The 15893-nt window shown below is 36.5% G+C and overlaps 1 protein-coding gene across 1 annotated transcript in view; it reads right to left on the bottom strand.

Annotated features, from left to right (window-relative positions):
* plcd3b (phospholipase C, delta 3b) overlaps positions 1–15893 on the bottom strand; it is a 31538-nt gene extending 15645 nt beyond the window's left edge. The window contains exons 1-5 of the mRNA XM_052103187.1: positions 15755–15893; positions 9461–9628; positions 5451–5679; positions 925–1054; positions 56–281 (exon numbers count right to left, since the gene is read on the bottom strand). Of these exons, the coding sequence (XP_051959147.1) occupies positions 56–281; positions 925–1054; positions 5451–5679; positions 9461–9628; positions 15755–15830 (829 nt within the window). The 5' untranslated portion in view covers positions 15831–15893. The remainder of the gene's footprint in view (positions 1–55; positions 282–924; positions 1055–5450; positions 5680–9460; positions 9629–15754) is intronic.

Here is a 15893-nt window from a genome sequence, read left to right as displayed (position 1 = left end):
ATGTTTTCTTGCAGGAATTGTGTCATTAAGAATACCAAAACAACAGCACAAATACCCCATTCATTGAGCTCATAGGTGAAGATGAGGCTCTGTGCATGTACGAGTGTGTTATCCTCGCCCTGGTCTTTCAGGAATTGCCGTAAATCCACGGTGGACAGGACGCAACCGTTTGCTGAATACTGATGGAACATAGCGTCCAGCTCAGGCCGACGCAGCAGCTCACGACAGAACAGCTCAATCTCCTCACTATCGAGTCGTCCATCTGCTGACTTGTCACTCTTCTGTTACAAAAAGATAAACATAAATCTAATCAAACTGAGATTTGACTGAGGAGAAATTCTTACAGGCCGTACACAGGACACGTTATTGCAAATCCAGATGAAGCATAATAGAATGGACAAGAATACAGTTGTCTCAAGACATTTTCAAAATGTTAACTCTAAACTTGACATGCAGTGAAAAAAAAAAAAAAAAAAAAAAAAAAAGAGCAAGACGTGCAAGCAAGAAAAAGCAAGAGCATTATGGTCAACAAGGTTTATCGACAGGATGCATTCTTGGGTCCAAATAATTAATAATTAAATAAGCCATTGTTTTTCCATGTAAACATCCCATAGAGACTAGATGAGCACCTGCATGTAGCTGATTTTAAACTCAAGCACAACTCAGTGAACAGCCCCTTTGAATGTCTGTATTAAGATCGCAAAAGTGACCTTGAATGATTCACCAATAATTACACTATGTAAGAAACTATGCCTGCACACTGTTACTTCATGTTCTTAAATTCCATTTGGCCTTTTGTGTTCATTATTGCCTGTTGTTTATTCAGCTACACAAGCAGATCTGTTCTGTGATTAAAGTCACTCAAGTGTTTGCATTTGAAACATCTCAAAACAGGTCAAGTGCTGCTTGGGTAGAAAAGCACACCTTGAAGAGGCTGGAAGCATACTCCTCATTCAAGTCTATGTTGATCATCTGTAGAAGCGTCTGCACCTCTTCATAAGACATCTTCCCGTCTTGGTTAATGTCAGCTTGTTTCAGGTAAGCATTGATCCAGGTGCGAAGGGTCAAGGGCCAATAGGTTAAATGTTTTTTGTGGCCCAAAGGGTAACAATAAATAAGACAATGACATCTCCTTGAATAAGATGCAGACCCCAGTGTTATTTTCATTAACAAAAACTAAAAGATAAGTTCACGAACTGAAATAAAAATGTACATAAACATTGTTTTGGAACCAAAACTGTACAAACCAAACATTTCCACAAATAAAATGTAAATTTATTCATAGAGTATTAAAAATATATGAAACCCTTTAAGCTCTGAAGGTGCTTTTAAAGATTCCCTAAAATTAAGACAATTTTGTCAAGAGATATATATTAGGATACATAGAGAATCTCAGCCTAACAAAATGCTGGGAAAAAAAAAATAAACAAAAAGACTTGAGCCCAAAGTTTACTTTTAAAATGTAAAAAAAAATTATTTGACATTATATATATATATATATATCTGTGTGTAAATAAGGTACAGTTAAAGTCAGAAGTTAACATACACTTAGGTTGAAGTCATTAAAACAATTTTTATTAACCACGCCACAGATTACATATTAGCAAACTGTAGTTTTGGCAAGTCATTTAAGGGGGCTTTCACACTAGCACTTTTGGTGCGCACCCCGGTTCAAATGACGTCAGAGTTCGGTTCGTTTGGATGATGTGAACGCTGTCTTCCGAACTCGGGTGCGCACCCGCGAACCGTACTCGGGTCCGCATAAAAAGGTGGTCTGGGGTACGGTTCATGTGAACTCCATTACGGTTCGCTGCTGATATGAACGCAATCGAACCAAACCGCGGAAGTGAACCGCTATTGATGACGTATAATGTGGTCGTCAGTCTCACACGCGTCACTTTCAAAATGAGCAGAAAGAGCTTACTTTCGTGCGTGCGTGCGTGTGTGTGTGTATACACTTACCTTGACGAAAAGCGGGATTGACGCACACGCACTGCAAGCAGAGAGATGATTTCTGCTTGCCTTCGCAAAAATTGTCTTCAGCCGACAGCCCGCTGTCTTTTGAACGATTTCAGTATTTTTGCGGCAGACAGACGCAACTGTGTTTCTGTATCTTGATGTTGAAAACAAAACCAAAGGTTAAATAAAAGAAGAACAAATGTGAACCGAGCAAGTCTATTCATTGAATTTTGACGCCTTTTCATTTCGCGGTTATCAAGCAACACGATTACGCACCAGCTGCAGCTTGATGACGCAAGCGTACCGCGGTTCGGATACAAATATATAATGCGAACACAGTCCATCGGGGGCAGGGGGGAGAAATCGAACTCGGGTTCGGAACAGGCAATCGAACCAAGTGTGAAAGCCCCCTAAGAGATCTACTTGGTGGAAAAATTACTCATGTCTTGCACAAATTGTTTGCAGACAGATTGATTCACTTTTAATTGACTATCACAATTTCAGTGGGTCAGAAGTTTGTATACACCAAGTTAACTGTGCCTTTAAGCAGCTTGGAAAATTCCAGAAAATGATGTCAAGCCTTTAGACAATTAGATTCTGTTAGGAGGTGTACCTGTGGATCTATTTTATGGCCTACCTTCAAACTCAGTGTCTCTTTGCTTGACATCATGGGAAAATCAAAAGAAATCAGCCAAGAACTCAGAAAAAAAAAAAATTGTGGACCCCCACAAGTCTGGTTCATCCTTGGGAGCAATTTCCAAACACCTGAAGGTGCCACTTTCATCTGTACAAACAATAGTACACAAGTATATACGCACTATGGGACCATGCAGACATCATACCGCTCAGGAAGGAGATGCATTCGGTCTCTATAAATTAACGCAGATTAGTGCGAAAATTACAAATTAATCCCAGAACAACAGCAAAGGACCTTGTGAAGATGCTGGAGGAAACAAGTAGACATGTATCTGTAGCCACAGTAAAACAAGTCCTATCAACATAACCTGAAAGGCTGCTCAGCAAGGAAGAAGCCACTGATCCAAAACCACCATAAAAAAGCCAGACTATAGTTTGCAAGTGCACATGGGAACAAAGATCTTACTTTTTGGCAAAATTTCCTCTGGTCTGATGAAACAAATGTGTTACTTTTTGGCCATAATGACCATCGTTATGTTTGGAGGAAAAAGGGTGAGGCTTCCAAGCCAAAGAACACCATCCCAACTGTGAAGCATGGGGGTAGCAGCATCATGTTGTGGGGGTGCTTTGCTGCATGAGGGACTGGTGCACTTCACAAAATTGATGGCATCATGAAGGAAAATTATGTGGATATACTGTGTTGAAGCAACATCAAGACATCAGCTAGGAAGTCGCAATCTTGGTCGCAAATGGGTCTTCCAAATGGACAATGACCCCAAGAATACCTCCAAAGTTGTAGCAAATTGGATTAAGCACAACAAAGTCAAGGTATTTGAATGGCCATCACAAAGCCCTGTTCTCAATCTGATAGAAAGTTTGTGGGCAGAACTGAAAAAGAGTGTGCAAGTAAGAAGGCCTTCAAATCTGACTCAGTTACACCAGTTCTGTCTGGAGGAATGGGCCAAAATTCCAGCAACGTATTGTGAGAAGATTGTGGAAGGCTACCAGAAACATTTGACACAAGTTAAACAATTTAAATGCAATGCTACCAAATACGAACAAAGTGTATGTAAACTTCTGACCCACTGGGAATGTGATGAAAGAAATAAAACCTGAAATATATAATTCTCTCTTCTATTATCCTGACATTTTACATTCTTGGAAAAATTTAGTGATCCTAACTGGCCTAAGGCAGGGAATATTTTCTCCGATTAAATGTCAGGAATTGTGAAAAACTGACTTTAAATGTATTTGGCTAAGATGTATCTAAACCTCTGACATCAAGTGTAGCGCCAAAAAAATGTAACTTTTTTTTCCCATTCAGGTCACCTGTAAGGGAGTATAATTGTGTGTTGATATGACAAAGCAATCAAAATATATAGCATTACAAATATCTTCAGTTCCATTCGGTGTCATTTGAGCCATCATTGAGTCAGTGTCATGTACTTTGTGCCATCTACTGGTGTCCATATGTAATTAGAGTGAACGATCCTCTCTGCCCATTTTTGGATGACTTCCACCTCTGGTTTCAGCGATCTGAATCGTAATGTGACTGGTTTAGCATTTTCATGACGCTGGATAACATACTACATAATTTATGATGAAGATCAAGGAAAGCTAACATGTTTTTAGCCAGATGTTCACATTGTGCTTTGTGTGGATTATCTAAAGATCTATGCATACAACTGCATTGTGTGTTGGCTTGTTTTAAAGATCAACTCAATGGTATGTAATATTTTATGCTCCATTTATTTTTCGTGAAGTTATAAGCAAAAATGTGGCATAGACATATACTTAGCTATTACTCGCTATATTTGTCTGTGAGTAAAACAAATAGGCTGGTTGTATTTTACTCTGAGAGCATTCCAATGACATATTTCACATGGCCATTTGATCATCTTGATGTTTTACAGATTACAATAAAATGTGCAGTGCATAATTGTTAATGAATTATCAAAATGGAACACTTCTGATTTGTCAGCAAATTTTAAAGCACTTGTTCAGTTTTTATCATAATGCCTACCTGCATTGTAAAGTACAGCTTCTAAGCTTTAAAAAGACACCTATTTTGTATTGGTCTGTCAAGACTGTAGTCATTAATATGCTGATTTCTACATTTTCTCATGTCCATCTGAGCTTGAAGGGTTAATCAATAAATTTATGGATATCAGTTAATGCAATATCTTTGGCAGCCCTAAAATACAAACTAAACTTAAACTAGGAAACACTGAAAAACTAAACTATCACCCATAGAGTGGAAATCAACACAAACTAAATTGAATGATAAATTATTTAAAATCACACACACACGTTGTGTTTCCATGTTTTATGGGGACTTTCCATAGACATAAATGGTTTTTATATTGTACAAACTTTATATTCTATCCCCTAAACCTAACCCTACCCCTAAACCTAACCCTCACAGAAAACTTTCTGCATTTTTACGTTTAAAAAAAAAACATAATTTAGTATGATTTATAAGCTGTTTTCTTCATGGGGACCGACAAAATGTCCCCACAAGGTCAAAAATTTCGGGTTTTACTATCCTTATGGGGACATTTGGTCCCCACAAAGTGACACACACACACACACACACACACACACACACACACACACACACACACACACACACACACATAAATAATCTTGGCAGACAATTGCTCTCCATTGAAATAAAGAAATTCTAGAAGAACCAACAACTCTAATTCATTAGCCTGATGGAAAAGAGATGACTAACTTAATCAGTACCAAGTAACGTTGAGGATTTGCCACTTCTGATTTGATTATGACCTGGGTTGATGGGCAGGGATTCAAGAGCACAATTGACTTTGATTAGATTTGCTGCAGAAGGATATTGGTCGAGTTTCTCTTTCTGGGTCATGTTGTTGACTCTACCCTGCAGAGTGCGAATACCACGGACCCAGCGCTGTGCTTCCTCTTTAGTGGCACACTGGAGATCCAAGCTCTTCCTCCCTCCCTTGAACACAATGGTGAGACATTGCTCTTCTCGGAGGGAGCCGGCCAGGTTTCTCAATGTCTCAGATTGACAGCCTTCCCGCACACACTCCACGTCTGTCACAGTAACTGAAAGCAAAAAGGAAGAAATGTGCCAAATTAGGTACGGTAAAAAGGCTGAATGTATCTTTAATCTGACATGACTGTAACGTTGCTGACAAAACAGGCAGAGACGATGAAAAAGTTAAACTGCACTTGGGTTCATCTTATTTCTTCAAACATGAAACCAGAATCCCAAACTATAAATGTGAAAAAGGAAACAAAAACAAGAAACCATGGAGCCAACTAAACTTGACAAAACTAGACTTCATATAACATGACATAACTTGACTATGGCTACGACTAAGACTAAAGAAAAACCACGAGGTTACAAGTACATTGACTAGACTAGACTAGACTAGACTAGACTAGACTAGACTAGACTAGACTAGACTAGACTAGACTAGACTAGACCAGACCAACACGGTACACGAACACTGACTGGACTAAACTTTGGCAGAACAACAGGGTTACACGTACAATACCTGACAAACATGAGGGTTTAAATACACAAGACATGGATAACAAAGGCCAATGAACAAACAGAACAAGACAATTAACTAAGACCAATAACAAACTAGAACAGAATCAAAGTAATATAACAATGAACCAATGAAAACCAGACACATGAACAAGAAGGGAAAACAGGATATGACAAGACTAGGTAACAGGAACTTAACAGGAATTTCAAAATAAAAGTACACAAACTAAAGTCAACTGAGAATATCACAATAACCAAGTTTAGATCAATCAAACATTGTAATCCAATATTTTGGGTTAAAATGTATATATTACATACATTTAAAACGTTTTAAATAAAGTATATACTGTAGCATGTCATGCCACCTGGCATCAACTTTCCAAAAGTATTTCATGTCAACTATCCTAATATTGTTAATATTGACAGGGATACAAAAATAAGAAAACAAACATTGAATGAGCAAACACACAGACATCTTTGCTTTTCCAGTCTCTGTGTATAGGTTTATACACCAAATAGGCCAAAACAGCCTCTAAAATTAGAAAATGCCTGTGCCAGTGTGCATGAGGTAGACAGCAGTGCCCTAAATCATTGCAGCATATAAACTGGACTTTGTGATCTTTGTGCTCTCAGTGGTCCACCAGATACACAGTCTCTATATTTGTGTTCTGTCAACTGTTTAAATCGTTCACTTTTAATACAGAATATTTGTTTTATACTAAACCCAAATGTTAGCCATGTTAACAGTCATTTTAATACTGATTCATAAAGAGCAACCCATAAACAGCCTGTGTTTGCATATCCTTATATATTACTGCAATGCAAACAGAAAAAACTCACAGACTGTGATGATGCATTTCCGCCTTATTTAGCAGCGTAAATCTCGCAATCTCGCCTATTCATATTTTACATTTTTTAAATATTGAGTGTAAATTTATAGCATTATGCTTATTGTTATATTACCCTTAAACATTAATTACTACATCTGCAAGATGGTTTCTATTACAGCTGCTGAGAGAGTGACAGAAAATTTGGCATCTTCTCCCATCTGTCTTAATCCACCGCTCTCTATTTTGTTTTCTTCTTCTGGAAAGTCATTCAAATGTAATTGTGGGGATGTTATTTTATCTTGGAGCAAATAGTTAAGTGAAAATAATATGTGGTGTGATCTCCCATTCACTCCCATTCACCACTGTCGAAATTTACCCTGCAATCGTTTACTTGCGCATTCCAAAACCCAGAGTGTGAAAAAGGTCTATAATCTCTCTGTGTATCTCTACATTGTGCTGCCAAAACAAAAAATTGTACATTTGAATATGTGCCGTTTTCCACATTCAGCTGGGAAGTATCACATTATTAAATAGCACAAGATGAAGACATTAAAGTAAGAGCTGAGCTGATAAATACACACTGTAAGGGCTTTATGAATAAAGTCACCAGCAGCACACACATCCAGAGGAAAATTGTATTGCCCAGAAGTTGCTCATTATAGCTCAAAAAACTTAATGGAGTTCTCAGACATGTTTAGTATACTAATTATAAACTTTGACTCTAAACTTCTCCTAAAATACCTTCGGAAATGTAAAAATAAACACAAACTGTTGAATTGAAGAGTTATACATTTACATTTATGCATTTGGCAGATGCTTTTATCCAAAGTGACTTACAGTGCCCTTACTACAGGGACAATCCCCCCGGAGCAACCTGGAGTTAAGTGCCTTGCTCAAGGACACAATGGTGGTGGCTGTGGGGATCGAACCAACAACCATCTGCTTAGCAGTGCAGTGCTTTAGCCCACTACACCACCACCACATACATAGCTATAAACAGGGCAGTAGCAATGTAATCTGGGCCCCCTGACTGTATCTTGCGCTGGCCGCTTACCTATAAAAAATACCGTTTAGAATTAGTTGAGGGGCCCCCTGGACCTTTGGGCCCCTAGAATTGTTACCACCTTTCACCTCACTAGCTACGGCCCTGGCTGTAAAATTAATGTGGATAGCTTAGCATGATCATTTAGTCCAATATTTGAGTTCAAATTGAAATCTCTGACTTTAGATTGCAGACTTCGGTATCTTCTGAGCACAGTGTGATACATTAAAGGAATATTCTGAGTTAAGCTCAATCAACAGCATTTGTAGCATAATGTTGATTAGCACAAACAAATATTTTGACTTATCCCTTCTTTTCTTTAAAAAAAGAAGCAAAAAACAAGGTCACTGCAAGGCACTTACGGGAGGGGGTGGGGTGGTAAAGGCAGAAATGTGAAGCTTATAAGTTTATAAAAGCACTTACATTAATTCATCTTTTAAAACTTGTGTATTTCAGCTGTAAATTTGTTTAAATCATATTAATTATGGTCGTTATAGGACATTTTGCAAAATTGGCTATAACTTTACATGGAAAAGGTTAGTAAGTGATTTTATCACACTAAAATCATGTTAACATGAATATTGTTTTTGTCTTTTTGCTATACTTTTTTTTTCACTTCCATTGTAAGTCCTCACTGGAACCCAGATCTTATATTTTTTTAAAGAAAAGGAGACACGAGTAGAAATACTTTTTGTGGTAATCAACATTATGCCACAAATGCTGTCAATTGAGCTTAACTTGTATTGAACCTGGAATATTCATTTAAGTTCTTTCCTGAAACTCTACTGGAGACACATTTGAGGTAACAGGGGTCAATTTCTACACACACACACACACACACACACACACACACACACACAAAACCTCAAAGAATGCAGAGACTTGAGCAGAAGTCTCCATTTGCTCTCTATTTAATCTTTTTGCTGTCTAGAATTCAAAGAAAAAAATCGATACATTAAAAAGATCACATTTTTACACACACATACAACGTTTGCATACAAGTGGGTGTTCACATACATGCCTCAGCCACATCACACAAAACATAATCTTTCTAACTAGAAGCAATTATAGCCCATATTTCTAATTTAAGCCGTGTGGCACAGTTGCCAGAGCAATGATTATTATTCATGTGAACTATATGGAGCAAACCATAAAGTGAAGGGCTGCTCTCTCCCCACCCAGCTAGACAGTAATTAGAGTGTACAGTGAAGCTTAGAGAACTCTAAACTCTAGACCCCCTCTAAACTGCAAACAGACCTGCCCTGTAATGACAGTCATTGCTCTGGCCTGTTTATACAGCCATAATTAGTAGGTATATTTACAGGGAGGGTCTCTTACAGTGCCACAGCACATAGTCCAGAACATCACTTTTCATCTATTCACCTACAGATGTATAAAAGAGTTATAACATTTGCTTTAGTGCATAAACACACATAAATGCTGAGTTTGGCAACTCACAGGACTGCTGAGACTTGGCTTTGCTGGAGCTCTTGTTGGATTCACACCAGACAGTGATTCCGTCATCCTGCAACTTTAGCATGCGCTTCCTCTGCCAGCGTGGAGATCGCACCTTCATCATGGAAGAGCCCTGCAGCATCATCTTCACATCCTCATCAGCCTGGACCCCTGCATGGGGTCATTTTTAGAAAGGACTGATGATTGCGATGCTCTTAAATTGATACTGTAGTTTATGCAAAAATCATATATTTTTTCATGTCGTTTTAAACCTGTGTGACTTTTTTCCTCTTAGAACACAAAAAGAGATGTTCAGCAGAATGTATCGGGACTGAAAGTCTCAGTCACCACTCACTCTCATTATATAGAAAAAAACCAGCATTAACATTCTTTGAAAATTCTCCTTTGTTTTTTATAAGGTTTGGAGTGATGTGAGGGTAAGTAAATAATGATAGAATTTTCCTTGTTTGCTGTGCTAATTCTTTTAAGGTGTTATTAAGCAAAATTATACAGATAATATGAAATAAAGCACAATATGAGTTTAAAGGGAATGTTCACCAAACATTCTCTAATAATTTACTCACCCTCATGCCATCCCAGAGGAGTATGACTTTCTTTCTTCTGCAGAACACAAACAAAGATGTTTAGAAGAATATTTCAGCTCTGTATATTCATACAATGTAAGTGAATGGCGACAAGAAATTTGAAACTCAAAAAGCACATAAAGGAAGCATAAAAGTAATCCACACAACTCCAGTGGTTGAATCTAAATCTAAGTCTTCTGAAGTGATATGATAGGTGTGGGAGAGAAACAGATTAATATTTAAGTCCTTTTTTACCTCAAATTCTGTTTCCTGCCAGCAGGTGGCGATACGCACGAAAAATGCGAATAGCCAAAAACAAAAATAGAAGAATGTGAAAGTGAAAGTGGAGTTTTATAGTAAAAAAACAAAATATTGATCTGTTTCTCACCAAAACCAGCTGGATCACTTCAGAAGAAATTGATTAAACCGCTGGAGTCGATTGGTAACTTTTATACTGCCTTTACGTGCTTTTTGGACCTTCAAAGTTATAGTCACCATTAACTTGCATTGTATGGACATACAGAGCAGATATATATATATATATATATATATATATATATATTATCTTTGTGTTCAGCAGAAGAATGTAAGCCATACCCATAAGAGTGAGTAAATGATGAGAAAATTTTAATTTTTGGGTGAACTATCACTTTAAGTTCTTAATGAAGTTCAAACTTGAAAACATTGCACAAACCACTAGGCCATGGCTCTAACTACTGTATGTCTTTGTACTTTCCAAAGTTGCAAATGAAGAAAGACCTTATGATGTCCAAGAATTCTTCTCTTTTCCGCATATTAAAACAAAGGCTGTTACATCACCTATTCAAAATTAGAGTGTAACTGTAATAACATATCTAATGTGAGTCAAGGGTAAAATCATTTTTATTTCCTATCCAACCATTTGCTGAAACTGTTCTTTTATCGACGAGCCTCACATTCCCTTTGGGCTCTCCACTGATCAGAAATAATCCATTTTAAACTCTTTTAAAAACAGCTCAACTGAACTACATTTCTGTTAACAAAGCATCCACTGTAACAAGACAAGTCATGGGTCACAATCTGGTAATAATCAATGATATGATGCAGATGATACATTATGGTATTTTTTTAGGTCAAATGACTAACAGTAAAGCACAACATGCTAAACTGGAAGCATATGTTTTAGAAACAACATACACTCTAAACAATGCTAGGTTAAAAGTAACCCAAATTGGATTGTTTTTAGCCCAGACACTGTTTAAATATGGGACAGAACACATGCTAAGCAAAAATGACCCAGCAAGTTGGGTTGTTCTTTTTAACCCAGCAAATGGGTTATTTATTCAACCCAAACGCAGGTTCATTTTTACAGGAATGATGGGTTAATTTGATCTCATATGTTGGTTAATATTTTCTGAATGTTTTATCCTTAAAACACATTGTAAAATAAACCACACCATAAACAAATGTGTTAACATGGTAGCTCCTTTATTTTTAGATGAATAAAAATACATTCAATGAGTACATTTAAAATATTTTACAAATGTTTTAATAAACAGCATGTAGAACAATAGAGTAACATTTATAATGAATGTTAAATACACTAGGCATTAAAAATATTAAACTCCCATTGTACAGTATTATTAAAAGGAATGTTAACCCAAAAATAAAAAACAGCTAATTATTTTGACTTATCCCTTCTTCCCAGATGTGTATGTCTTTCTTATGCTTCTAAAATTATTTGTTTTTGTTCCAAATATCTCAGCTCTGTTGGTCCATTACATGCAAGTGAATAGTGGCCAGAACTTTGAAGCTCTAAAAAGTACATAAGGGCAGCATGTGTTATGAGTATGGACGAAGACAGAGGCAGACGAGGAGGTTGGATCTACGTGTGATTTATTAAACAAGGGTGAGAATAAACAGACAGGAACAAAGGAAATAACCACGATGGGTAAAACGAAACTAGAACATGAAAACACTGGAGGAACACGGAACTGGGAACACACAGCTGGAATGAACATGGGAAGACAGGCAAGGTAGGCAAGACAACTACATCCAGACACATTGAAACAGTAGAAACAACGAACGACAAGGGAATGGAGGAACAAACAGGGTTTAAATACAGACACAGGATGATCACAAATGACAAACAGGTGCGAACAATGACATAGTGATGAAGACCGGGAAACGTGGTGACGGTGACATGGAAAACACGGGGCATAAGACTCCAGTTGTTAAATCCATGTCTTCAAATGTCATATGATAGATGTGGGTGAGAAACAGATCCCTATTTAAGTCCTTTCTTACTCTAAATTTCCACTTTCACTTTTTTTGAAAGTGAAGATTTATAGTGGGGGGAAGGACTTAAATTATGTGGTTCTCACTTTCAGTCATTTAACCACTGGAACCATATGGATTACTTTTATGCATTTATGTGCAAATTTGTATGACCATTCAGCTGCATTGTATGGACCAACAGAGTTGAGATATTCTTCTAAAAATCTGAATTCTTGCAGAAGATTAGAGGGAGTAAATTATGTGAGTATTTACATTTTTGGGTGAAATATCCCTTTAAATGTCTATTACTAGAACACTTATATAAGGATTTAATAAAATCCTTAAAATGAATTCAATAAAATAAGAATTCAAATTTTCAATGTGCAGGCCTGTTTTGCTAAGTGTAGGATTTAGAAGAATAAGGCCTTGACATCGCAGCCTGCTGGAGATACTCCACCATATTTGTTCCAACCTACAAAAAGACAATAAGAAAGAAAAGAAAAAAGGTTAAAGAGAGATATCAACCCATAATGTTCGCTATCTAACAGACAGTCATCAGAATACTGGAAGGATGCTTAATAATTGTAAATGTTTCTGTGCAATGACAGGTTGATGTTTGCACCAGTATGTGATTTTTCACACAAGTGTTTGCCTTACTGGTGATGGGTTTAATGTAAAAAGACAAACTCAGACTTAGATTGTAATATTCGATGGCTCATAATTTATTTATTATTTAATAGCTACATTATTTTTGTCCCTGACTTTTTTATACTCTAAACTCATACGTTTTCAATGCTTACCATGCACACAACACTTTTCATGTGTTGGACAATCCTCCGCATGACGCTTAAAAATGCACATTTTTGATAAAGTAAAAAAACCTATTCAGTGTCCAGTGGGCAATACAGACTAGCAAAGCCAAAGCTCATGAAACTAGTGTGACATCTATTAACAGTTGATGTCATAGGAGCTGTCCAGTTCTGATTATGGAACAGTATCTTTGCATTTTTTGGTGTACAGTAATGACATTATAAATAAAAACACTGACACAAACCTTATTTCGTGAAATAAATCCTCCAATTTGTCCGCATTCACTCCTGAAGATGATCCAAAAAGCCAGTGTCAGGTAACTCATCAGCTGGACTGTTCTGATGCCACCTGGATTGTTGAATTGGGGTGTGGGTAGGGGTGTATAGTTCCAACTGTCAGTGAAAATGACCCAGCCACTAACCCAGCGGCTGTGCTACACAAAAACAACCTAACAGGCTCAACCCAGCATTTGAGTTGAAAAAATACCCCAGCATATATTAGAGTCCTTAAGAGTACCCTACTAAGTCCCTATTCAATTAGCTTGCACTTTAGTCTGAGGAGTGATCAATGAACTGCCTGAAATGGATCCCAAAGGAGTATTTCCTTTAATTCTACAGCCAAGGCTATTTTCTGAGGATTCAATAATTACAGCACAGGGAGTAAGGCATAGCAAGTTATATACAGTACATGGCTGGAGTCGAGGAGGGATGTTATTTAATATCTGATCAGTTCTGAAATTTTGAAATTAGGGACTGTATCTATAACACAGACCCTACATCACACATAAGGAGAGAGACAACAATTTGACTATATATAACATGAAATATTATACAACAATCTATATTTATTGCTACATGTAACAACGTAAGACGCAATGCCAAATTCATTAAAAGACGCATTTTCATTGGCCAGGCTAATAAACACCTATTTATTGTTTTTAAATTAGGGTGGCTTTTTTGGTTTACATTTTTCAATATTAATATCACAGCCACTTTACCGTGTAGCCTACCAGAGCAATTTCTGAATATATTATTACACAAAATGGAAACTTTAACAATAAATAAAAATAAAAAAAATGACAATAAATAACCAATAAATAACTATACAAATGAACAATTAATTACTATAAACAACAATAAAAAACAAAAAAAAATATAATTTTTTTTTAAACTGATCTTGCTTGAGGGGCCCCCTGGTGGCTCGGGGGCCCTAAGCGTCCGCTAACACCGTTATAGCTAGAAAGGCTCTGTAGCCTACATATCTTATGGATGTATGTGCATTAACTTTGCATAGTGCTTGTCTTAGTGACTCATCGACTAGTTCTAGCCATGCTAATTTCTAGGGTAGCGAGTATAGTATTGATTAAAGTTAAAATAATATATAACCAGGGTTGGGAGTGTTACTTTTGAAATGTATTCCACTACAGATTACAGAATACATGCTTTAAAATGTAATTTGTAACATATTCCATCAGATTACTCAAAGCCAGTAACGTATTCTAAATACTTTGGATTACTTCAGCACTGGTAGATTTGTTCACTTGTTTTGACTATAAAAACTCTACCAGTACAGTAAGACAAATTACACATGTTAAAAATACATTCTCTGAAAAACCTAAATATCTAATGCATTGTTGTTTCTAAAACAAGATCAATCAAATTGATCTTTTGGATTTTGTTATATTTTTACAGGAAAACAATATAAAAATGATTATCAAGAATACGATTTTTTCCTAATATCAAAGGTCTTACCAAAAAAAGAAATTATGATCTAACGTGAATTTTCTTGATAAAGAAATTTGATCGTGTCTGGTAACATGTGCATGTAACATAGTTAGAAATAGCATTTTAGCTTAGCTTACAGCTGACACTTTACACAAGGTTTATTTCTATTTCTTCTGCTCCAAACTTACTTCAAACGTACTTCTCTGTCCGCTCATATGAATGTATAAGAAAGTGTTTCACCGCTGTTCAAATGCACTTTAGATCACATCATTTATAAGTATAAATGTTTTCCATCTGAAAGGACTAAATATTAAATGAAACAAATGACAATAAAATGCAAAGTAATCTCTTCAGTAATCAAAATACCTAGAATGTAACTGTATTCTAAATACCAATTATTTAAATTGTAATGGAATACAGTTACTTATATTTTGTATTTTAAATACGTAATCCTGTTACACATACTTCGTAAATCCCAACCCTGACTAAAAGTATATACTATATCTAAAGTTAGCCAATTCCAATTAGGTTTCCCTAATTCCCTCAATTCTGTCTTAAGAAACCTAAGCATTTTGTGACTAAATGATCACAAACCTGTTGAGGAATTGAGATGCAATAACCACACACAGCTTTACAGCACAAAACTGGCTGGGCTATTTGTAGACCGCATTTAAAAAATATTTGAAGTCATTTTTGTTTGTATATTAATGTCTAAGTGGCAGTGGAAGTAATTGGTTGCACATGCTCTAGAATGAGCATCCTGACAATAAATTCTGAGGTGTGGTGTAAAAAGCTATAAAACATTTCTGATGGATTCTGAGGAAAAGCAGTTTTTGACAATTCAATTTAAATATATTTTTTAGAGATACTACTACTACTAATAATAATAATAATACAATCCCAGATATTGCAGTCCATCTTACCCAGATTTGTCAAGGGGTCTTCTGATTTCGGTTGGGACGTCCCAGCTTCATTCCTCCATTTACCGTTCTTCAACATGACGCAGTTTTGGTCCTCTTGTGCCTTATAGCTGGAGGGTTTATGTAGATAAAAAACACAGTT

Source organism: Xyrauchen texanus, chromosome 33 (assembly GCF_025860055.1).
Source record: "Xyrauchen texanus isolate HMW12.3.18 chromosome 33, RBS_HiC_50CHRs, whole genome shotgun sequence".
Lineage (NCBI taxonomy): Eukaryota > Metazoa > Chordata > Actinopteri > Cypriniformes > Catostomidae > Xyrauchen > Xyrauchen texanus.
This window is presented reverse-complemented; position numbering and strand designations above follow the sequence as displayed.